This window comes from Ursus maritimus, unplaced genomic scaffold, assembly GCF_017311325.1.
Source record: "Ursus maritimus isolate PB19 unplaced genomic scaffold, ASM1731132v1 scaffold_23, whole genome shotgun sequence".
Taxonomy (NCBI): domain Eukaryota; kingdom Metazoa; phylum Chordata; class Mammalia; order Carnivora; family Ursidae; genus Ursus; species Ursus maritimus.
Window position 1 is genome coordinate 43,018,947 of NW_024424786.1, and position 24,877 is coordinate 43,043,823.

The 24,877-nt window shown below is 56.6% G+C and overlaps 1 protein-coding gene across 5 annotated transcripts; it reads right to left on the minus strand.

Moving 5' to 3' along the window:
• Positions 1–637: 637 nt before the first annotated feature.
• MRGPRF (MAS related GPR family member F) lies at positions 638–8,421 on the minus strand. 5 transcript variants are annotated; one of them, XM_008699646.2, is made up of 4 exons: positions 8,264–8,421; positions 7,727–7,854; positions 5,361–5,473; positions 638–2,525 (listed from the first exon to the last, which is right to left on the minus strand). In XM_008699646.2, the coding sequence occupies exons 3-4, from the start codon at positions 5,406–5,408 to the stop codon at positions 1,542–1,544; spliced, it is 1,032 nt and encodes a 343-aa protein (XP_008697868.1). In that variant the 5' UTR covers positions 5,409–5,473; positions 7,727–7,854; positions 8,264–8,421; the 3' UTR covers positions 638–1,541. The 5 variants fall into 5 exon arrangements, with proteins under 5 accessions (XP_008697868.1, XP_008697869.1, XP_040495513.1 ...); XM_008699647.2 differs by lacking the exon at positions 7,727–7,854 and having other exon boundaries at positions 8,280–8,421; XM_040639579.1 differs by lacking the exon at positions 7,727–7,854 and having other exon boundaries at positions 5,361–5,468.
• Between the last annotated feature and the right edge of the window lie 16,456 nt (positions 8,422–24,877).

Genomic DNA, 24,877 nt, shown 5'->3' on the forward strand with positions numbered 1-24,877 from the left:
CTGGGATCCCAGGCTGGACACCTGGAGCCCAAGACGGGCCTCTCTGGGGACTGGCTGGAGGCAGGGGGGTAGGCAGAGAGCCTCTGGCTGGGTCTTAGTTGAGCTGTCTCCTGGGAGGGGCTCCAGCCCTATTGCTGGGCAGTGAGGAGGTACCAGGCTTAGGGAGGCCAGCCCCAGCCCCGGCCTCAGAGAGGGTGGGACGGAGGGGCATTCTCGACAGGTAGCAGTAGGAGAAGCAGCAGCCCCACCCAGGGAGCCTCTGTGTGGACACACTGTGTTCCTTACAGGCAGGGCCTGTGTTAACCAGCACAAGGCCCGGCACTGAGCAGGCATGATGAAAACTGTTTCCGAGGGGAGCAGGGGCCCTGAATGTTTGAGAAAGGGCATAGGCTTTAGCCAACAGGACAGTGTGGCTGACCAAATCTCCATCAGGTGGAGAGGCGGATACCCTACTACCAGGAGAGGGAACACTCCAGAGGCATGGACGGACCAACCGGGAGAGGAGCACGGGTGTTGGGGTACAGAACAGGTTGGGTGAGTGGGGCACAGCTGGAAAGGCTACCTTCTGGGCTGCTTGTCGCCGAAGGCGCCTCACCGTGGAGCAGGTGCAGACAGGACAGAAGGCAGGAGGCCTTGCTCAGTGCACAATATAAAACGTTTATTGATATACATTTTTTGTCTTTCATAAAACTTGCATTGGCTACACGGGGCCATTGTGCTTGGAGTTGGGCTGGGGTGGCCAGGTAGAGCCAGTGCCCACTCCCAGGTGGGGGCTGGAGCCCAGAGACTCCTGGACAGTTGGCCAAGTTTGAGGACCAGGTGCACAGCAGTGCGGACACACTCCGCACTCTGGGAGGCTGCCCAGGGGCTGACCCGCATGGAGTCAGAGAAGAGAGTGACCTGCCCCAGCTGGCCGAGGCCCCCTCCTGTCCAGCTGCTTGCCATGACTGGAAACTCCCCCATTAAAGTCACCAAAGGATTTGGGGCGGGGATGTTGGGTGCAGAAAGATGGAACTACGAGGCAGGTTAGCCAGAACCTTCTTCCAGATAGCACCGTTTTGTTCAGGTTGGCTTGCCAGTACTACCTCGAGGGGATGGAATGGAGAGAACCGATGCCCTGATGGGGGCGAAGCTGCTGCCCAGGGGGCGGTGGTGCTGGCTGCGTCATTTTCAAGGAGAGCTGATGGAAAGGGGCAGGAGGTGGACGGGACTAGGTGACCCCTCCCTCCTCTCCTTTCCCTACCAGCCTGGGAGGCAGAGGAGCCCCACCCCCCCGGGGGCCACTTCCGAACCGTGGGCCTCTGGTCATGGAGGAGAATGGTTGGGGGAGCCTGTCCGGGCCGGGGCTCCTGTGTGCAGCCGGCTGCCCGGTCTTCTGGCCGGCCGCCCCTAGAGCCTCCAGCCCACGGAGGAGGAGGCATGAGGGGCAGGAAGCAGACTTTCCTCCCTGCTTTTGGGCACTGGGGCAGCTGCCCAGCTCCTGTCCTGTGGCAGAGGGTCTGTGGAGGCCACGGCCCCTGCCGCCCTCCGGTACTGGCCTCTCAGGAGGCGTTCCCAGAGGGGCACTGCATCTCCATGGTGACCGTGTTGGGCGTGCCGCTCCCGGCCTCCCCCAGCTCGGCTCCGTCTCGCAGGGCCCGCTGGAAGACCACCCTGAGAGGTTCCCAGAGCCGCTGTGACTTGTCCCTCCCGGCCAGGAAGTAGACGATGGGCTTGGCGCTGCCGTGGATGCAGATGCATAGGTCGGTGATGTACTCTGGGAAGGGGGCCGGGATCTGGAAGACCCAGAAGAGGAACCAGTCGATCCCTAAGTAGATGGAGGACACGAGGAAAACGGAGACCACGGCCAGGATGACGTGGTTGAGCTTGGCAGAGCGCTGGCGCCGCCGGGCCCGGCATTCCACATGCAGGGTGAGCAGCAGGCAGGGCAGCACCATGAGTGGGCAGAAGATGAGGAAAAGCAAGATGCCCAGGAAGGCGTCCATGGGCCTGCAGGCCCCGCCGGAGCCCCGGTGGGCTAGGTACACGCAGAAGTAGTTGTGGATGCTGGTGACCAGGAGCGACAGGGTCCAGAGCAGGGTGCACACCACGGCCGACAGGCGCTTGGGCCGACGGCGCCAGTACCAGACGGGGAAGATGACGGATAAGCAGCGCTCCGAGCTGATGGCGGGCAGGAGGCTCACGCCGGCGACAAAGGTGCAGAGTCCCAGGATCCTGGACACGGCACGGACATAGTCGGCGAATGTGCCCAGGAAGCCTCCCGTGTTCAGGATGGAGAACACGGCCTTGCTGAAGAGGTAGCCGACGTCGGCGCCAGCCAGGTGCAGGAAGTAGACAGAGAAGGGGCTCCTCTTGATGGAGAAGCCGAAAAACCAGAGGACCAGGCCGTTGCCCACCAGGCCGCACAGACAGAGGAGCAGGAAGATGTAGTTCATGACGGCGGGCGGTGGCAGCTTGGTGATCTGCTCGATGGTCAGGAAGCCGCGGCTGTAGAGCTCCGGGGCCTCGCTCACGTCAGGACACATCTGGGCAGGTGCAGAGGGGGAGACACCTGTGATGCGGGCCGGGCCCCACCCCCAAACCTGCACCTGTGTCCAGGCGTGCTGGTCCCGATCACAGGCTGGAAGCGTCACCGGCTCTGGAACAATGCGCTGGCTGTAGCTAGAGCAGAAGCCACCCCTGCTCCCACATAATGCCACCACTCTGTGTCCCAGAGTCTGTGGCTAGCAGCCTAGGGGAGGGACAGTGAAAACAGTCCCTAATAAAGGCCCAGGACTGCCCACCTGTCAGAATAGACTGGTCAAAAGGTGTCCGTGTCATGAAAGACACGGAACAACGGAGGAACCTTTCCAGATTGAAGGAGAATGGAGAGCCGTGGCCAACGAAGGCGACGCCGTATCCCAGATTTTAGAGTGGCCCTTACGGTTGCTGTGAAGGGTATTAGCGGGGTGGCGGGGAAACGTGCGTCTGGACTGTGTATCCTCGTACTGCACCAACGTTAGATTTTTCTGAGCAGGAGGAGGCTCTCTACTGGAAGGGCCTTGTTCTCAGAGGCTCCAGGCTATTCGGGGGCACAGGGGCTTGGTGTCTGCAATTTACTTTCCAACAGTTCTGGGAAAGGGTCTATCATGAGACCCATAGAGAGAGAGAGCGCAGGCGGCAAAGGTTACCAGCTGGTGAAGGACACGTGCGTCTGTGCTGTGCTGTCCTTGCAAATTTTCTGTACATTTGCCGTTTTTCACTCCAAAACGTGAAAATATTTATTTAAAAAATAGAATAAAATAATTGATTGAAAAAAGTGGACCTTGGCCCTAGCTGGAGTGGGAACCTGTCCCACAGCACCATCAGAGAGACCTGGCGACTCTGAGGCGGTCCACTGCAGGGCCGGGTGACCCTGGGTTTCTGGATCATGAGGGATCCGGATGCGGCCCAGGGCCCCCCTGTGGAGGCAGAGACTCTTGGGGCGGCTCTGTGGAAGCACTTTGATACCCTGTCTGACTGACAGGGTGCACCGGGCTGAGTATCTTGCCTGTAGGGTCAGGGCTGGGGATGAATACGTGAAGCTGGGCCAGGTGCAAGAAACTTGGGGGGGGGTGCAAACTGGAGAGCCCCTGTCCTGAGCAAAGTGGGCAGCTGGTGGATGCTGGGGGTGAGCAGGGGGCGGTTGGAACAGGACTGTGGGCTGAGTGGCCCATTATCCTTTCCCGCCTCCCCAGAGAAGCTAGAACCCTAGATTATAACGTGAACTACCCTGATCTTTAAATGTTCACATTTAAAAAACATTGTGTGGGCCAAACATAACACATCTACAAGCTGGATTCGTTCTCAGGCTGTCACTTTGACCTCCCATTCCAAACGACAAGGCTGCCCAGAGGTCTGTCGCTCCCCTCCCTGAGCCCGGCAGACATCACTAGTCCATCCCAGCACTCCTCACAGAGCCTGGACCTGACACCCCCCCACCCCGGTCCCCGTCTAATGCTGGGTATTGGTTCCCATTGCTCATGAATCTCCCCAAAAGAAAACAAACAGAAAGGTTCTTGAGGCTGGAACATTCTGCCACCTTCCAGATGGCCCCCAGCTTTGCCAGATACCTCATAACGGGGGGGAGGGTGCTTCTGTCAAGGGAGCCTGCAAGCAGAGCCCAGAGGTGTTGGCCAAACTTTGGGGAGACTGTGACGTCGGGGCAAGCACATGAAGGGGGTCTTATTCACCACCCATCATCCCCTAGGCACATTTATTGGCTCAGCATCTCTGTCAACCCCCAAACCCCTTAGCTTGCTTTTTCTTCAGCCTTTTCTGTTGGTGGCTTTGACCACTCCAGGCTACGGAGCAGTGGTCCGCGAGACCCAGTGCCCAGACAAGCCCACGCTGAGGGGTCACTCAGAGCGCCTCGCAGGCTGGAAAAAGCCTGCAATCCCCTCCTCGGAGTGGGAGCGGGAGGGCCGGCTGAGTCACCGGGCGTGTAGCTGCCACCCCAGCCACATACCGCCTTGTAAAATGCTTGCTCTGGAGCCCGGCCCCCCTCCCTGGGCTCTGTCTCTTCTCTGGGGATTTCTGGAGACTTCGCCCAACCAGTCCCATCTCTGCCTCCCATGGCTGCTGCTCCACAGTGGTCACTAGGGGAGAAGACCAAGGGCCACAGGTCCTGGGCAAGAGTCCAGCCTCTGTTCCGACCTCTGGGCTTATCCCAGTCAAGTTATCCTGCTGTCGTGAGCCTCAGTTTCCTCAAGTGTGGATGAGATTGTACTAGATAAACTCAAAACGTCCTTCCAACTTGGAGAATGTTTTCCCCGGGATTTAGAAGGGAATTCCAGAATTTTCAAGGAGCTCAGAGAAGTGGGGGGCTGGGAAGGGCAGAAGGGCTGGGTTGGCCTGATGCTGTGTCAGGGTCTCGGCCACGGCTGGTGCCTGCACAGAAACTGTGACTACCAGACCCCGGCCTTGAGCGGCACGGGCAGGGTGGCCCAGAGCCGGTGGGGCTCTGTGGGGCCCGTGACATCAGGGCCACCTTGGAGCCAGCTTCTTGGGGCCTCTGACAGGGCCTGGCTGTGGGACATAGCTGACCACCCATCTCTGCAGGGAAGATACAGGACAAGGCTGCTGGAGGTGGTAACAGCTCGCAGGGTGTGCGTGGGGAAGGGATTCGAGGCTGATGAGGATACTGGCGATCCGGGGGGCCCCTGAAACTGGAGCCAGGCCACATAGCCCGGAGGGTCTGCTGCCCACCTATGAGTCCTGAGACACAGGATGGGCCTGGGTGGCAGAGTTTAGGGGAAGGAGATGCTGGGCTGAGCTTGCCTCTCCTGCCACACCCGGCCCCGCCGTGCCCAGAGCCCCCTCTGCTGCCTGGCAACACTTGCCTTGCTCCGGCCGCCAGGATGGGCCTCCCAGGAACAGTTCCCCACCATCTCCAGGCCTGGTGAGTCCAGATTCCTCACGGCTCTGCCCCTGTGTGCCGGCCCGCACACCTACCCTGGCAAAGGCAGAAAGAGTAGCGTCAGGGCAGCGGTGTTCCCCAGCCGGCCAGAAAGCCCCTCCACCTTGCAGCACCCACGGCTCTTGCCTTAGAGGCAAGGCAGACAGGCAAGCCCTTGGCTCCCTCAGGGCTGTACGGGAGGCACAGGGACTGTCCTTCGGGTTTCTGGGCGGGTCACGCCTGCACGCACTGCCCCCTCCTGCCTGGGCTCCTCCTTCACCCCTTCATCACCGCCTAGATGCACACTGCTGCTTGCTGGGGGAGAAGCCCCTCTCCTCACCCCTTCTTGCTTGATCTGTGAGATTTCTGAAGCCAGATGGCTTCTGGGGACACGCATTTATGCCCACACACATTTGCTGTGTACCTCCTTTGTGCCAGCCCACGGGGGCACAGGGCTTCCCGGCAGTCAGTCCCAGCAGCTTGGTCAGGCCCCATGTTTGTAACTCGCTAAGGTGTCGGGTCTTTCCGCAACAGGTGGACACTGTGCCAGCCAGCCAATGGCCATCGCAGCACTTGGTCCTCATTGTCAGCTATGAGGCAGGAGTCCTCACGCCCCTGTGACGGGGCCCATGGAGGTATGGTCACCTGGTCACCTGCCCAGGGCCCCGCGGGAACAGCCGCATCCACTGCATCCACTGCAGTTTGGAGACTGAGTATCATTGAGCCCAGAGGGGCTGCAGAGGCAGGAACAGCTGGAGGGAGCAGGCCGGGAGGCTCTGTGGCAGCCCTGGCTCCAGACTGGAGGACAGGCAGCAGTACTTGGCCGGGCCTGCAGGTCAGGAGGCCTGGAAGGGGTGATGGCCCCGGGGACAGGGGCATCCCTGCCTGATGGAGACAGCTCCACCCTGGCCAGGCAGAGCTCATTGGTCCATGTGCCCCAGGTCCCCTTCGAATGGACTCCTGTCCCCCAATCGAGCCCTGCCCCAGCAGGCAAGCACCTAGCCTTCCTACTGTGCAGGTGGGGAAACTGAGGCCGAGCTGCAAGCCGTGGTCCTGCCCTCCTCCCGGAGGGAATGCTGGGCTGCTCTGCCAGCCTCCCCTGGAATTCCTTCCCGGCCTGCTGTGGCCGTGTGTCCCTCTGCACCCCTAGCCAGGGCAGGACCCAGGCAGGCGCACCCGTCATTGTTGGGGAAGGGTGGCCAAGAGTGGTCTCACTCACCTCCCAGCCTGGCCGCCTAGGGCGCCCTTCGGGCCCACGCCTGGATAGCGCAGCTGTGTGCCTCGCCGTGTGGGCGAGTGCACATGTGCGCTTGGCGTGTGGGTCACAGTGCGGCATGCGGTGACAGTGGGGTGGCAGCAGCGCCCCAGGTGGCTGTCCGTGGAGTGGGAGCCCTTGTGCTCCAGAGGAAGTGGGCAAGTCCGGTGTGTGTGCAGTGTGTGCGTGCAGAGAGCGGGTGCCACCAAGTGTGTCTCTAGAGCCCCACACCCCCTCCATGCATCATCTTGCTTCCAGCCGGGCCTCAGACAGGCCTCCCCGGAGGCTGGGACTTGCCCAAGCTCTCCCCCTGCAACCACAAGCTACCGGCCTCTCCCCCATCCTTGCTGGTCCCCTTTGCCCCCCACCCACAATGCTCCTACTCTACTTGGTGGTCATTCTGGTTGCACACCACCCCTAGGCCTGGACCCTCGAGGACGTCCTGACTGCGAGCCTTGCCCTTTCACCTCAGCCAAACTAGACCCCCCCCCCAGTACCCAGATGTCCCCCAAGGGCAGCCAGCTGGGGCCAGGCACGAAGTCAGGGCCCCTCGCTCACCCTGCTGATTGCGTCCATGGGTGGGTGTCCCTAGTGTTCTCCGAGCTCTCCTAATGCCCTGCCACGGGCAGTCTGAAAGGCTCCTGCACTCACGCAGAGATCTGGAAGCCAGGGAACCCCAGATGGGCCCTGAGAAGACGTGTGTGTGGCGTGTGTGGCGTGGGTGAGCGTGGGTGAGTGTGTGCGCTCCTTGGGTTGGGATCTGGCTTCTGCTGAAGCAGACACGAATAGCCGTCAGCTCCGCGCACTCCTGACCCGCCCTGCAAAGCACCAGGCCTCAAAGGGCTCTGGCTACCTGTCTGCCTCCTCTCCTTCCATCCCCCCCCCTTCCACAGCCCAGCCCGACGCTTGCTGGTGACAGGTGAGGCTGTCCTCCAGGAGGCCCAGGTGGGCACAGACTGCCATCCCCCAACCCTCTCCTCCCAGCTGTCACCGGCCCGCCCCCCACCCGAGGGAGGCTGCATTTCCCATTCCAGGGTCTGGGGTCCCCTGCTCACAGCTCGGCTGGAAGAGGCTAATCTGGGGACGGCAGGTGCCATCTGCAGGGGACAGGGTGGGATGCAGGCGCTCCGTGTCCTGGGCCCGAGCTCAGAGCCGCTGCAAGCAGGCAGGGCAGCAGGCGTGCCTGCAAACAGTGGGAGCCATCTCTCTGCACTTGGGACGCAGCCGGCTGGGTGTTCCCTTCCCGCCCCAGAAAGCAGACTTGGATGGCTGGCGTGGGTGGGGGTAGGGACAGAGGGGAGCCCCCACCCTCTGCCAGGAGGACAGAGCAGGAGTTGGAAGTAGAGGACAGTGTGGGGGTCAGGCACTGCCAGCATGCCAGGGCCTGCCACCCAGGACGGGGACGCTCAGAGGCTGGGGAGTGTGCCCGAGTTCTCCCTGGAGCCCCAGGGTTCCTGCTCGGAGCCACACGATTTCTGGGAGCCAAGTGCCCTGACAGCACCCACCTCGTTCTCCCTCCCTGCCTGGGCTTCTCCCTGCAGCCCTGGTTGCCAGAACACCCTCCCCTGGGCCCCGGGCCCCCACACAGCTACCTGCAGCTGTCCTGACCTTCCGCGGTCTCTCCTTCGTGGAGCGCGACACCCGCCTCTGGCTGCGGATCCCCGGGGCAGCAGGCCAGCACAGAGCAGTGCCTGGAGCCTCGGAAGAGGCGAGCTCAGAGTCGAGGACAGCCCTTGCCTGCCTGCCTGCCTGCCTGCCTGTGGAGGAGATGGCTTGAGGAGCAGAACCCGCCCCAAACCCAATTCCAGGCCCGGAGGGAGGGGGACAGGGAGGAGGAGGGGGGAGGGGCTGAGCCAGAGCTGGATGAAGCTTCGGGAAGGAATGCCCCGCTCTGGAGCAACCCCCGCCCCCCCAGCCTCACTGGGAACTCATCTCCCCGCCTGGTGACGTCATGTTGGCCAGAGCACTGCTGCCAGAGTCCAGCTGTTAATCTCCCTCGCGTCCTGCAGCTCCTCAGGGCTGCCCTGGAGAAAGCACTGGGCTGTGCACTTGCTTGGTTCCTTCCTTCTGCTCCCACTGGTCATTTTGGGGGTGCGCAGGCCCAGGAGGGACAGTCCCCATCCAGTTGTTGAAATATATTCAGAGGCTGTTACAGAGAAGCCAGGAGGTAGCAAGGTGAGGGGTCCATGGAGGGGGCGTTGGAGGCACTCTTGAGACATTGGCTGGGCAGCAGGACAGCAGTGCTACCCAGGGGCCACCCCATCCCCTTTCCCACCTGGAATCTGCCCAAGGCCCCCTGCCGGCGTATGGAACCAGGAACCCCCTTTTCCCGGCCCTAATAGCAATCAGATGGCGCAAGTGGAAAATCACAGCTCTTGCCTGGTGGAGGGGGGGTGCGGTCGATGGGCTATGCGTGCCTGCTCCGCGGGGGATGAGTCAGGCTTCCCCCCTACTCTGCGAGCCTTCTCAGGGTCCTGGGGCAGTGAGCCAAAGCCTGAAGGGGGATGCAGGAGCCCCAGGGGTGGCTGTGAGGACAAGTGGCTTCCCAGGGAGCCACCCGGGAAGGCCCCCCCTTGCCCTGCGCCAACTTTCTCATGGCCCGGGGAGCCCAAGGGAATTCCCCTCAGTGCTTTCCCTGTGGGAGCAAATGGTGCCCAGATTGGGGGTGGGGTGGGCATCGGGAAGAGAACCCAGAAATACAGCTTCCCTCGCACCTGCCCTGGGACCTCCAGGCCTCTTGCCCCTGGAGGAACCTGATGTCCCCACTCAAGTGCAAATCTCAGAGCCGAGGGGGTAGCCTAGGTCTGTTCCCTGCAGGGTCCAGCTGGCCTTCCGGGGCCTTTGTTTTTAGGGAGAGTGTGAGGGGAGGGCTCTAGAATACTGAAGCTCATGGCCACGCCCAGGACTGAGAGAGAGGCTGGGCAGAGAGCAGGCAGCGGTGACCCTCCGCTCCTCTCCTAGGGCAGGCCAGCTGGGGCCCAGCTGGGCTGCTTGTTTACATGGGGAGGCCAGGGGGAGGGGGGAGGCTGGGGGAGGCCGAATCCAGGCAAGTTCCAAGCGTAATTGCATTTGGACACTTAAAAGGAATCGTGTGAAGTGGGCTGCAGCTCTGAAGTCCGAGCCTTATTTGGTCTGGAAATTGGTTTCTTTCAAAACTAATGAGAGGTGCTTGTAAATGGGAATGCCATCCTTGGCCTGTGTTTGCTGGGTCCCCTTGCCACCCAGCGTCCCCAGGCGGTGTCCCCGCGTGGAGCAGCACGTCAGGGCTGTGGGGGACGGGTCCGGAGGCCGGGCTCCTGCAGGGACCGTGAGAGAGCCCCAGCTGGGCTGGCACCCGAAACCACGGCCTCAGGCTCCGTGTGTGGGCCTGGCGGCATTCACCCACTGAAGCCCACCCTCCCGCCACAAGGTGTAGGACTCAGTGCTGAGGTGACAGGGCCACAGTCCCGGCTCCCTGGCATCCTATCCTCATGCTCCGAACCGCCACCGCCCTGCCCTCTTTCCAGTAGAGCGGAACTTTATTTTTAATCGTCCCCTGCCACGGGTCCCGCCACACCCCACCCCACGCCCCCTCCCGAGGGTGCAGGCCAGGACCCTCCTCTGCTGGGGTCCCTGGGGGCAGGAGGCAGGGTCTGGCAGGGTCCCGACAGGGCCCTTCTGGGGTCCCCCATTGCCCTGCTGCTTCTGGATCAGGGGTGGGGTGTGGAACAGCCCTACTGAGGCCCCTCCTGTGGCCCCTCCAAGCCTGTGAGGTTGTACCCCCTTTCCCCCCCAGGGAGAGTTCTGCCCCTACAGGTATTTACTGAGCATATGCTAAATGCTGGGCACTGGGCCCCAGGCTCATGAACCAGACAGTCTCTCCCCTCAGGGAGTGGAAGTTAGGCAGGACGGCTCAAGGACGGCTCAGAATCGGATGACCCAAAGGTGTAAAACCACACCTGGATAGGAGGCCAGGTAGTCAGGACGGGCTAAATGCTGGGCACTGGGCCCCAGGCTCATGAACCAGACAGTCTCTCCCCTCAGGGAGTGGAAGTTAGGCAGGACGGCTCAGAATCGGATGACCCAAAGGTGTAAAGCCACACCTGGATAGGAGGCCAGGTAGATCAGGACGGCTTCTCTGAGGAGGGGACGGTGGAGCCCACAGGAATGGGCAGGAGTGACTCTGGTAAGAAGGGGACAGGAGGGATCCCCAGCAGAGGAAATGGCATGAGCAAAGGCCCCGGGGCAGGGAGGCATGTGGCACAGGTGAGTTGGGGTAGAGGAGACCCCAGCCACCAGGCAGCTCTGAACGGCCCCTCCGGGCCCAGGACCTGGCCCTCCTAGTGCTGACCTCACCTTTCTACTGCCATTTGTGCCATGTGCTCGGAGGACAGGTGCAGCACTGACAGTGACAACCGCAGCTGCTCCCTCCTGCGGCCTGTGAGCCAGGGCCTGCCTTAGTTCATCATTCAGTCCTCACAGCATCCCCTGTTGTACAGATTCATTCAACATGCATGTACTGAGCACTTACAGTGTGCCTGGCACTGTGCTAGGCTCTGGGAATCCACTGATGAATGAGACAGATAGTGATCCCTGCTTGCAAGGTGCCCAGACCCTAGAAATGAGGAAACTGAGGCCCAAGGAGCAACTCTGTGTTTCCTTTTCACACCTGTACCCCCCCCTGCAGGACCTGAGCCGGGGACGGGGGTCCACTTCATCTCTGTATCCCCAGCACTGGGCGTGGAGGTATTGGGATATGAAGAGAGGTCCAGAGCCCTGGGACCTAGTCCTGGCTTTGCCTCTGATGAACCGAGAAAACCAGGCCTCAATTTCCCCAGCTGTACCGTGGAGTGGTGGTGGGGGACTTGATGATACCTCTGCTCCATTCCCCATGCTCACCCTTCACTCCAGCTCTACTAGGCTGGTTCTTCTCTTTCTTTAGCAGGGTGACTGAGATATATTTCACATATCAAACAATTCACTTCTTTAAAGTGTGTAGTGGTTCCGTATATTCAGAGTTGTGCAGCCATCACCACAATCTCATTAGGGAACATTCTGTCACCCCCAGAAGAAACCTGGTACTGTGAGCAGTCACTCCACATCCCCCTCCCCAGCCCCTGGTGACCACGAACCTACTGTCAGTCTCCGTGGATTTGCCCTGTTCTGGACATTTCATAGAAACGGATCCACACACTTAGTGGTCTTTTGTATCTTATTTATTCCACTCAGTTAAAGTCTTCAAGGTTCATCCACATTGTGGCACATGCCAGGGCTGTGTCCCTTTATATGGTGATAGGCTGGTTCCTTAGGGCCGTGTGCTCTAGGACCTGTTCTCTTCCACTTGACTAAGATCCTCCAGGAGACAAGACCAGTGTAGGGCTTGGTCTTTGCCTTTTTGGTTTCAGTTCTGGCGATTTAAAAAAAGGTCTCTCCGAGGTTTAGCTCGCTTTCCTGTTGGGCAAGGGTGAGTGGGGCCCCCTCCTCCTCCACTCTCCCCTTCTCCAACCAGGCTGGACCATCAGTGATGGAAAGTGTATCTTGGGAATATATGCAGAAGCCTACATTCTCCTTTGTCCTGCATGTGGGAGATTATTCATTTGTTCATTCATGTGTTTCTTCATCCACCCATCCATCCATCCGTCTACCCATCCATCATCCACCCATGCACCCATCCACCCACCCACCCACTCACCCATCCATGTATCTACCCATCCATCCATCCACCCACCCACTCATCCATCCATCATCCACACACCACCCATCATTCATCCATCATTCATCACCCATCCACCCATCACCCATCCACTCACCCATCCATCCATCCACCCATCATTCATCATCCATCCATCCATCCATCCATCCATCCATCTTTATCTACATTTAACACATATTTACTGAACACCAACAATGGTGCTAGAAAGAAATAATGGATAAACCAGAACAGGAGGAAGGGAAGGTAGCTGATAAAAGAAACAAATGAACACAAGAATTCCAACTGAGATCCATGCAGTGCTGAGAATGAACAAGGATGGCGATAGAGAATGATGTGGTGAGAGGGTGGGGAGGTGTGATGTAAGCCTAAAATGTTGACATCCTTCTAATACCCAGGTCTGGCAGTATGTGACCTTAGCAAAAGAGATTTTGCAGATGTGATAAGCTAAGGATCTTGAGATAGAAGAAAATCTTGGATCATCTGGGTGAGCTGGCATAATCACAAGGTCCTTATAAGAGGGAGGCAGGAGGCTGAGAGTGATGCGTGATCACTGGGGTTTGTGGGGGAGATAAGGCATGAGGTGTGATCCCTGGGGTCAGAGGGGAGAGACTAATAAACATGACTAATGAACTAATGATGACTAATGAACATGAATATGAAAAGGGACCTTGAGCTAAGGATTGAGGTGACTCCTAAAGATTGTAAAAGACAAGGAAATGGGGTCTCCCCTAGGTGCTCCAGAAGGGACTGGCCCTGCCTCCTCCTTGACGTTAGGTTTCTGATCTCTAGAACTGCAAGGGAATAAATATTTGTTGTTTTAAGCCTCTGAGTTTGTGGTCTTTTGTTTCAGCAGCCATTGGGAAGGAATATAGGTGGTAGGCAGCTCTGGAAGCTCTTTCTGCTTGAATGAGACCTGCAGCATCCGGGATAAGAACAGCAGGTGCAAAGGTCCTGAGGTAGTAAGGATTTGGTGTATTAGCAGAGCAGAAAGGGTGGCTGGAGGACAGGAGTGTGAAGGTGTGTATGATGAGGCTGGGGAGGTGGGTGCCACCTCTAGCCCCCTGCCAGCCCAGGTGAAGAGCTGCCTCCTGGAGCCGAGGTTGGGATGCTTGCAGGCAGAGCATCTTGGCCAGTTTCCCATCTTTCCAGTTGGATACTCTCTGCCCAGTTTCCAATTCTTCGCTTCCCTAGGGCCCAGAAATTTCCCATCTGTGTCCACTTCTCTCCCTCCCCGTGGCCTGGACTTGGGACAGGCTTCTGGCAATTCTGGCCCAGCCTCTCCTGTGACCTCCCCTCCACTTTAACTATACTTAACATTTGGGGACAGTGTAAGTAGTTGACTTGGGTGATGGTCCCAGGAAGCACTACAAGGAGGTGGGGAAGTGAGCCGGGGAGGAAAGGAGTCATGAGAAGACCCCACCTTGTTTGAGGGGATCTAGTCTTCAGCCCACCATGGCCTCAGGCTTCTGTCATTGGGATATTGTGACAATGGACACCTGCAGACCCAGGCAGGAGCCCTGGGCAGGTGGCTGCAGGGTGAGGAGACAGGCTGAGGCCAGCAGTGAATGTGGCCGTCAGACCCTCACGGGAACTGGGGTAAACCAACCCCTGATTGAGGGGAATAGGAGGCAGGGAGGCCAGAGATGACCTTGCACTAAGTCCCGAGGTCATGTTCTGCCTCCCTGTCTAGGCCAACCATCAGTGCATACGTACAAATACAATGGAAGTGTGTCTTGGTGCCCACATCACACTGGTTACGGTTTTCCCTGGGACTAGTGCAAAATCGCAGGCTTGTTCTCAGGTCTGGGTGAGCTGCTGTCTTCTGTTTGTGGGAGGCTGCAGTTCCTAAACCTGGCACAAGTAGCTGTTTTCCAGAGAAAGCTTAAGATTGTTTTGCTCCTGGTACATCTGTCTGATCTGGAATTTTCCCTGAAGGCTTGTTCTATCTGCCAGTTGAACAGATCACACTGATTGGATGTGTGTGTGTTTCAAGTCTTTCTTTTTCTTTTTTTTTATTTTAAGATTTATTTATTTGAGAGAGAGAGTGAGCATGGCGAGGGGAGAGGAACAGAGGCAGAAGGAGAGAGAGACCCAAGCAGACTCACTCTGTGCTGAGTGTGGAGCCTGACGCGGGGCTCGAGCTCACCACGACCTGAGCTGAAACCAAGAGTCGGCCGCTTAGCCAACTGCACCACCCAGGCACCCTCAAGTTGTTTTTTTTTTTTTTTAAGAAGTTTTAAATTCCAGGATATTCAAAACCTTGTGGTGAAATGCACCTAATATAAAACTTGCCATTTTAATCATTTTCAAGCTCACAGTTCTGTGGCAGGAAGTAAACTCACACGGTCGTGCAACCATCACCAACGTCCATCTTCAGAAATTTATCTTGCAAAACAGAAAGCCTGTCTCCACGAACCATTCACCCTCCCCCTGGCATCCATCGTCCTACTTGCTATGAATTTTACGACCCTAGGGACCTCATAGAAGTGGAATCACCCAGTTTGTCCTTTTGTGACTGGTCTTTTCACTTGGCCGAGTGTCCTCATGCCCATCTGTCATAGCAGGTGTCAGAATGTCCTTCCTTTTTAAGGCTGGACACCGTTCCGGTGCAGGGACGGACCACGTTTTGCCTGTCCGTTCATTCACGGGTGGACACTTGGGTTGCTCACACGTTTTGGCTGTTGCCGATCCTGCTGCTGGGAACACACCAAGTCTCTTTGCAAATGTCTCTCTGAGACCCTGCTTTCAGTCCCGTGGGAATATGCCAGCAGCGCAATTGCTGGATCCTATGGTAATCCGAGCGTGACACTTTTGAGGACTCACTATGCTGTTTGCTGTGGTAATGGCATCATTTTACAGTCCCCCAAAGTCCCCCAAAGGGTGCACAGTGGTGGCGGTTTCTCCACATCCCCAGCAGCACGTCATTTCCCATTTTTTTCCTAGCGGCCTCCTGACAGGTGTGAGATGGAATCTCACTGCGGTGACCTATGCTTAACTTTTGAACAAAGAAAACAGTAGTATCCTTCTACCTACTAGAACCCAACTGTCCCTTGACAACCAAGGACACAATGGCCCTCCTTCCAGAAGAGGAGATGCAAAGTCCTGTTGGCCTCTTAGCCACGTCCGGGTGGCACTCATTCCTTCTCGCTGAGCCACGCTTCCTTCTGGATCTTGTCACGTGAACGCTAGACACTGGGCAGCCACTATGAACACGTTTCCTATTCGCTAGAGGAGGAAGGGGAGAGGGGGGAGGAGCACACCCACCCCTGCAGCAGCCCTTGCTCCTGCCGCTCCAACAAGGCAGGTGCCACTTCCTTTTCCTCTACCCATCCCAGACCATTCCCTTTGCCCTCTGTGCTCATCACAGCTCGTCTTGGTTCTTTGCCTGGTGGGGTGATCCAAGCCTTCATCCCTGAAGCTTCCATGCCAGCAGGGGGCCTACCACTTTTGGGTTCCTGGAGTTTCCCACACATGCGTACTAGGACATGGGAGTTCTGAGGGGGAGCCGCAGAGGCTCCCTTGGGGTCCAGGTGCATGCTCCCTACTGCCTGGTAGGTCCCCAGTTTCCGCTTGGAACCAGGACCAGTCATCCCAGACAGCATAGTAAGCGCCTTCTTTGCCTCTCGTTTCAGAGCCTAGACTGCATCCTAGGGTCCTGCAAAGTGTTGTCACCCAGCCATTAAACGGCCATCCCTTCACTCAAAAATACTTACGATGGGGGCGCCTGGGTGGCTCAGTCGTTAAGCGTCTGCCTTCGGCTCAGGGTGTGATCCCGGTGTTCTGGGATCGAGCCCCACATCAGGCTCCTCTGCTAGGAGCCTGCTTCTTCCTCTCCCGCTCCCCCTGCTTGTGTTCCCTCTCTCGCTGGCTGTCTCTGTCAAATAAATAAAATCTTAAAAAAAAAAATACGATGATGGGGAAATGGCAAGACAGAGTTCAATGGACAATAAGCCCACTGATGAACTTCATTTGTGGAGAAATGAGTTTCTCAGGCAGAAACAGTGTTCTCGAACTTGTATATGACCAAGGCATTCCTTTAAGTCCCTGGATGGGACTGTGTCAGGATTCCTTGCAGGCAGGGAAGGCAGAGTCACACTGAGAGCAAGTGATTACTCCAGGAAAAACAGGTTGCGGTCCCTTCCATGACAGAAGGGGTTCAGTGAAATTGGCCCTCCACTGAGTGGCTGGCCGTCCTCTGGGGAATGGCGCTCTTTCCGGGGTGTCTGGCTCTCAGCACTGGCTGAACTGTATCAGCTTTGCTGAGGGGAAGCCTGAGTTGTTGAGCTCATGCAAAGCAGGGCAGCTGAGGACACAGGCTGAGCGATGTCCAGACAGGTCATCTGGTCCACCTGATTTTTGGGAGCCTCCCCTGTGAAGCTGGCCTTTAGTGAGGCTTTATGTGGGACGCAAATATCTGTCTGCCCACTCCGTGCCCACTAGGAGAGCTTCTTCCCCAGGCCTCTTCCCCAGGCCTTCTGTGACCAATCTTGTCCCTTCCGAGTCCCTCACTATCCAGTAGGCACCGCCAACAAGGCCGTGTTGACCTCTCTGATAATCTCTCCTTCCAAGTAAAATGAAAAGCCAAGGGTGCTGTTGGAAATTCTGTCCTTAGCCACGTCAGGACCACCTCCGACCACCTCCTTGGAGCTGCAGAGCCACAGCTGTCTACTTTCTGTCGGGTCACTCGGCTCCAGCCGTGGCAAAGCTGGCACTGCAGCCTGGATGAATGGCAGACTCTTCTCTTGTTCCGGACCCCGCTCAGACCTGGCAGGCGTCAGCTGGGAGAGCACACAGCACGAGCTGCACGTTGCATCCCAAATCCAAAGAGGCCCATTAGGCATCGTGCTGCCAGCTTCGTGGCGGGAGCAGTCGGGTCTAGCAACTGGTGCTGCTTCTCGAGGGGCTGTCGCAACATGCCCCAGACCACTGGAGCGCTGGCCGTTTCACTGAGATCACAGCCCCTGCATTTTGTGGGGTTCACTTCCCACCTTCTGATATGCACGTGTCTCACCAAGATTTCTAGGGTATTTATGCCTCTCAGTCATCAGGTCCGAGCTGCACAGTGTCATCAGTACCGTGGATCAGGGTGTTGTCCTGTGGAATGGCGACGTCCCCAAGTCCCAGAGTGCTAGGTCATGACGCAGGGCTGGAGAGCTGACGGGCCTAAGGGGAGATGGGGCAGGGGCACTGTTGTCACTGGCCGGTGAAAACTAACTTCCCACTTGCTTGTGTTTTGTGATTGATGAGTATAGGGGAAGAAGGATTTGCTGGGTGTTGGGAGCCGTGTTGATTTGCTCTGGTAGAGACCCCCCCACATCTGGAAGAGCATGTGAAACTGAACTCACCACCAACTGAGTTTACAGTATTCCTTTTGGTTTTCTATTTTGGGGGAGAGAGAGAGGCAGTTCTGGGGGATCCTCCTCAGCCGTTTCTGCTACAACAACCCTACTCCCACCAGCCAGGGAGCCTCCACCTGCTGAGACTCTCTACCCCCCCTGCCTTCCAGAACAAGGGGGTTGACTACAGGGTGGCTTGGAGGACCCACTGAGCTTGGTGTGAGATGGACCGGTATCAAAACCCTGTTCACTGCTTGACCTCCATAAGGAGGACCAGGGGGGTGATGTCAGCTTCCCAGGATTAACATCAGCTCAGACCCAGGGTCCTATACTCCTCCATCCCCTCCTCCCCCATCTGGATCCTTCCTTTTCTCCAGTACAACTGCCCGAGTAAACGACCTCTTTGGGGGAAGGCAAGGAGGAAATCTCTACATTATAGATTTTTGGTAGACAAGCAGGGTCCTTCCTCAAGAGGCTCTGGATAAAATCTGGGGACTGGGAGAGGGGCCAGGACTGTCCGTGGCAGGGCCTCAGGCCAGGTCTGTTGGTCAGATCTCGCGTGTTTTTGCTTATTCCAATCAAGGAAGTTCTCGGTAGGCTGCTCATCCGTTTGTGAACCATGTTAAATGGTAGTCGTTCTAGTAAAAAATGTTGGAATATCAGCAATTTTACGTGGTTAAACCCATCGTTTTGGTCTCAGGTACTTAGTGATCAAGGAGCCATTGCCAGAGTTCACCACTGGTCAAGCTCTTCTGGTTGTTACTGTTCCTATTATGGTAACTACACCCTCCTTGGCTCCATGGCCCTGGGCTGCGGGTGGGGGGGGGGGCTCCATCATCTACGCTGATTTCAGGAAGTCCGCGTGGATGGTAGCATCTCCCGCTATCATTCCTGGCAAGCCCCAACATCACATTCCTCCCACCTTGGTCTAACACTCTTGGGGGAGGGGCCATTCCCGTACATATTCCCGAAGTTTCTGCCAATGGGAAACAAAACACCTGTCAATTCTTCGTTGTGTATAGTACGTCTTCCCAGGTCAGATTCTGTTCCCATGCTCCCGGACTCTGCTGGGGTTTGAGAGTAGGTGCAGGTCTGGAAGCAGGTGGTAGAGATGGGCTCCTGAGGACGTGTCTAGCTTAGGAGTGACCCTTGGAATTCCTTCGAGCTAACGCTCTTCGAGAAGGGACAGGGCTGCTTCGACCAGCAAGAGAGGTTCCATGGAATTTGGAGGTTCAACGTCTTCAGCTGCATTGGAGTCTTTCCAAATGGAATTCATCCAAGTCTTTAGGGTTCTCCACTTCCCCAATCGATGCCCTAATTTTCACTGAGGAGGGCCACATGGCCGTGAGTTGAAATGGCCATGTCATGCGTAGTTCAGCCACCCCACAGGGTCAGAATTTGGGTTTGGATTTTCAGAAATTTCACTCTGTGGCTGTAAGAGATGTGGACTTCTTTCGGGCGGTCATGGAAGTTTTCTGATACTTTAACTTGGCCATGCACTGAATAGTTAAAGCCTTGAGCTCATTTTTTTCCCCCTCCTAATTTTCCTGTGCCTTTAGAAGAGGCCCACCAACTGCATAGCTTATACACACTGCTGGGTGTGATTGTCACTGTCAAGGAAAAGCATGTGTCACTTGACCCTTTATGGTACGTGCTGGAAGGCTGGTTTGGGCAAAGCACACCATGAACGCCCCCGTTCATCACTGTCTTGAGAAATTACAGATCCGTCCTCCCTCTAAATTCCCACCAAGCAGGATCTGTCGAAGATTGTATTGTTCAGCCTTCAAGTCAAGGGCTCCGGGAGTGGCCAATCCAGAGCATCTCCCTTGTAAGGAAGAATGTCGGGTGGCAGGCCTTGCTCTCAGAGCGCTGGCCGCGCAAGGAGGGAGCAGCCACAGAGCGTTGTGTGGGTATAGAATCTCGCAGGTGCCCGCAGAGGATGCCTGCGTGGGTGTTCTGTCCATTGGGCCGTTTCCAGATGCCCTTTCCATGAGTCCCCCCAATAAACTTATGTCTCAATTGCTGTCTGTGGGCCTTTCGTTCAGTCTCGCTGGGTTATCACCCACCCCTGGCTTGGAGTCTGCTGGCTGTACAGCTTCCATGGGACTCATGGTGATTATTTAGGTAACCATTTTGGCCCCCATGCATGTGTGAACACCAGTGTCCCAGTCACTGCTGGCAGTAAGGTGCCTTTGAATATAATCAGGCCAGAGGCCACATTGCAGGTTCTCATCTCCAGGCCTCACTCCTGTTACAGAAAATGGTATCCATCTGAGCTTGAGCAAGAGAACAGAACCTCTCCAGGTATTCCAGAAATAAAGGCCTTACTATAGAAAGCGGGGCTTCTCTGAATAAGAGAGGAGCTTTGGGGGAAAGGTCTGGAAATCCCAGAGGATAAGGGAAGCAGTCACTGTTCACTTTGACCCGGAGTGCTGGAACAGAGGGGACGCACAGGTCAGGGAGCGGTCCAGAGCCAACCACCTTTGGCCACCATGGGCGTAAGGTAGGAACCCGGGAGGGGTGTTCAGAGCTACTGCTCACTCGTACCCAGGGCCAAATGGAAGCTCCCGGAGACATCCATGAAGTTGTTGTATCTGGTTGGCACAACATCTAGGGAATTCTGCTTTACGGATACCTTACGAATCTTTTGAAAATTCCTCTTATTGGTAAACTCTTACCAGGAACTGTTCAGAGAAGGGGATTCTGGGACATGCTGTTCTCAGCTATAGAAGGAGTGACAGTGGCACGTGGTGGGTTTCAGACAACCCGTGTGTCAGCCGGGGCTGCCATGACCAAACATCACAGCTGGGGGCTCGAACACACAGTTTCGGAGGCTGGGGGGTCCGAGAGCAAGGTTGATGGCGCTTGGTTTCTGGTGAGAGCTCTTTCCCTGGCTTGTGGACCACTGCCTTCTCGTTGTGTCCTCATGCGGCAGATAGAGAGCCACCAAGCTGTCTGGCATCTCTCTTAGAAGGGCACTGATCCCTGCAGGTGGGGCCCCTGCATGACCCCATGTAACCCCCACCACCCCCAAAGGCCCGTCTCCAAATACCACATGGCAGGGGTTAGGGCTTCGACACAGGAATTTGGGGGGACACAAACATTCAGTCCACCGCACTGCACACCCTCTATGTCTCTTTCTTGATTTTAGTGCATATATATTTTTTTTTTTTGTATTTAGGACATTTGTTTTTGTGGTTCCCTTCATGGCCCTATATGACATCGCAGTCCCTCATGTTTTTGGCCTTTGTCGATTGGTTTCCTACTCTGGGTGGTGTGCTCTTTTATTATGTCGTTAAAATTTTATTTAATTTCTTGAATTATAATTTTTGGTACTTGTTCTGTTCCGTTGCTTTGTTTTCCTTGTGGGATTCCTTTTACGCCTCTCTTGGATCTTCTTTGCCTGTCTTCCACGTCTGTAATTTTGACTCAAGTTTTCATTTTGATTCATAAAGTTTCCTGCTTTCCTTAAAGCCTCGTTTGCATTGCTTCTTGGCCCTTCTCGGTTCCTTTCTGGTTCAGTTCTCATTTCTTCGATTCCTCTCTCGTTTTAATTCTTTCCGGTTCTGCCACCTCCTTTCAAATTTTCCTTTTTCTCCCCTTGCTTCACTTGTACGTTTGTTCTCAGTCTTGCTCAGGCTATCTGGCCACAATATTTCTTAGTATCTTAAATAAGAGATGATTCAGCCACACACACACACACACACACACACACACACACACACACAGGGGCTCCTGCCAGTTATGACAGTGTGGATGGACCTGGAGGACATCGTGCTGAGTATATCAGTCAAACCTAGAGAGACACACACAGAGACCTCACCTACCTGCAGAATCTAAGAAAAACAGAGTCGCAGAAACAGAACAGATTGGTGGTTGCCAGAGGTGGGGGGAAGGGATGGGGGGACCTGGCGGAAGGGGGTCTAAAGGACAGACTTCCGCTGAGAAGATACAATAAGCTCTGGGAATGTAAAACTTTTGAAATGTCCAATGTACAGCTCTCATCCGTTTGGAGGGCATGTCTTGGCGGCTCGTCTTCCCGGGCTGTGGAGGGCTGTCACGATTCCTCATCCTCTCTTTTGTACAGTGTCTTTCTGTGTGTGTGTGTGTTTAAGATTTTATTTATTTGAGAGAGAGAGAGAGAGAGAGCGCACAGAGGTAGATGGCCCCACTATGTGTGTGTTTTTTAGAATGGAGATATAAATCACCTACCATAAAATTCACCCTTTTATTTATTTTTTTTAAGAGAGAGAGTGAGAGCAGGGGGTGGGGCAGAGGGAGAGAGGGAATCTCAAGTGCAGGACTTTTTTTTTTTTTTTTTAAGATTTTATTTATTTATCTGACAGAGAGAGAGAGACAGCCAGCAAGAGAGGGAACACAAGCAGGGGGAGCGGGAGAGGAAGAAGCAGGCTCCCAGTGGAGGAGCCTGATGTGGGACTTGATCCCATAACGCCGGGATCACGCCCTGAGCCGAAGGCAGCTGCTTAACGACTGAGCCACCCAGGCGCCCCTCAAGTGCAGAACTTGGTCTCACGATCCCGAGACCATGACTCGAGCCGAACCCGAGAGTCGGACACTTAACTGACTGAGCCACTCAAGCGCCCCTACAATTTACCCTTTTTAAGTGTACAGTTCAGTGTTTTTACTATGTTCACATGGTTGTGCATCCATTCACATGGATGTTATATAGGGTCATGAAGGTAACCACAAAAACAAAAACCACACAGCTGTGTGGTTCCAGAACGCTTTCTTCACCCCAAAAGAGACCTGGAGCCCGTTACCAGTGGGTCCCCACCCCTGCTCCCCCAGGCCCTGACTCCCCTAACCTGCCTCCTGTCTCCGTGCATTGACCTGTTCTGGACAATTTCACACAAGTGAATCTGGCTGCTTCCACGGACCAGACTCAGCCCTGCACCCCTTTCTATGGCTGAATACCGCCCCATTGCACGGATTCGCCACGTTTTGTTTATCCTTCCTTCGCCCCTTTGTGCAGGAACGCCCTGTGTGCTTGTGGGCTTCCGATATCCCCGAGCGCTCTCCTCATGTCCCATTTCCTCGATGGGACGAGAGAGAAGGCCTGGCCCGGCTGCTCCTGGCTGCACCCCGGTGCCGGCACACAGGGTGCTTAGCGAGCAGGGGTGTGTGCGCCGGTCACAGCGGCTGCCACTGGCACGGGACACGCCCTGACTGAACCAGGCTGATGGCACCCCCCTGCCCGTGCCGGGAGGACTGCGCCCTCAGAGTGGCCCCAGTGTTGTGGGGATTTGGGGGAACAGCCGGCTTCCTCGCCCCTAGAGGGTCTTCTTCTTCGAGATTCCCGCTGGAACTGAGCCTTTTGCTACCAACTGGTAATTTGCCTTCTATGGCTTCTTCCCCTTCCCTGAGTTGCTTCTTGGCTCGCCATCCAAGCAAACTACTCCAACCCTGTGTCAGGGTCTGCACCCTGGGCTCCCGGCCTAGGAAGACATGCTTGTGCTTGGGCCTGACCCGCTAAGGCCCCAGATTCCGTCCCACCCAACAGCCTCTCCAGGCCTTCATCCCGGACTCCCCATGGGCCTTCTCCCCAGGGCTGCACCCCAACCCTGCTGGCCTCCAGGCTTGGCCTCTTGCCCTGCGCTCTCCTGCCCCCGCCCTGCTGACCCTCTGCCCCCTTAGTCCCTCCCTTGGCTGCCACCCCAGGCAGCTCAGTTCCCAACCCGACAAATGATCCGGGTCTCCCAGGATTCTTGTTGCTTGTGTCACGTGTGAGAGAACTGAAAATAGCCAGTGCAGCCTGGCCTGGGAAGTATTTGGTTTTTCCGGGGGTGCGGGACCGGCGGCGGCTGGGGGGTGGCGGGGTGGGGGGGGTGGTGTTCGTCCCCAGGGCACTGCCGTGGGGTTAGCTCACCAGCGCCCCTGCAGGTGGCCCCAGGCTCAGCGGCGGGCTCTCCCTGGCTCCTGCCAGGCTTGGCGTCCACTCTGTCCCCCACCCACCGTGTGATTGTGGCCAGAGCACACGGCCTTGCTGAGCCTCAGTTTCCCCAAACACACCAGTTAGATAATTGCTGCTCTGTTCTCAGCGGTAGTGTCGAGACTGAATGGTGACACGGGATTTGGAAATTATTTGTGACTTTCAAAGACACGTGCTACATGAGGAAGTGGGGGAAGATCGGGAACAGGGACTGAGGCCCTGTCGTGTGTCCCTTCTCCCTGTGCACCTGGCAGTCTGCACTGTCGTTGACCCCATGTTATGGGTGCAGAAACCGAGGCCCAGTGAGCTGCCAGGTGCCCTGAGCTCTCGAGGTCGGTGCTGCGGAGGGATAGGGATGCAGACCCGAACGAGCCAGCGAGCTCCTTCTGTATTACTGGGTGGTGCCCCAGCCGGTCCTGCATGCAGTTGGCGCTCGGTAGGAGGGATGAGTGAAGGGATGGCTAAAACCGCAAAGCCACCTTAGGAAGGCCGATGTGGGCAGGAGCATGCCCACTGCCCGAGCAGCTGACGAGGGACCAGCCCCGTGGTGGGTGGTCAGCCTGAGGAACCCAGGAAAGCAGGGAATAAGACCGAGAAGCATCTAGAGCAGGCCCAGGGAGCCTGACCTGTGACGGTGGGTGTCTCCAGGCTGCACGGACATTTGGGCCCCTCTTGGGATCCCCCGTGCAGCCCTGCAGCCTCAACAGGAAGTTCCCATTAATCCCCCTGTGAAGTCGGGAACCAAACACGGAGGTAGTTGGCACCTTGCCCAAAGTCACATCACCACCCCCCCTGCACGTGTTAGGGAACCGAGGGGCATTTCTGACGTTCAAACCAAGTTTCAAGCCACCCGCCGGTGGGTATCTTGGGAGAAAAAGCTCTCTGTTGGTGGTGCAATCCTCCAACAGTGGCCCTGGTGTGTCATGAAGCGATCCTCAGGCTGAGCCCAAGTCAGTGTCCCCACCAAGAGGACGCCTTTCTTCACTGCAGCTTCCGGGGGACACTGGCAACAAAGCAATATTGGAAACACAGCTGCGTGGTGGTGGGTGGGCTCTTCATTTCTGTGCATGGAGGGGGAGGCAGGAGAGAGGAGGCCACTGTCCCCTGATGAATCTTAGGTTTGTTTTCTTGCCTGGAGCCATGCCAAGCACTCCCTTTCTCAACTCCTCTGCACACTACCGGCTCTGACTTTGCCCTAGTGCCTCCTCTGGGTTGCCTCGTTTTGCAA

Coding starts and splice junctions, on each gene's coding strand:
- MRGPRF (XM_008699647.2), bottom strand. CDS start 5,408: ATGGTGGGGAACTGTTCCTGGGAGGCCCATCCTGGCGGCCGGAGCAAG. Junction 2,526..5,360: donor ATCCTGGCGGCCGGAGCAAG/GCAAGTGTTGCC, acceptor GCACCTGCCCAG/ATGTGTCCTGACGTGAGCGA.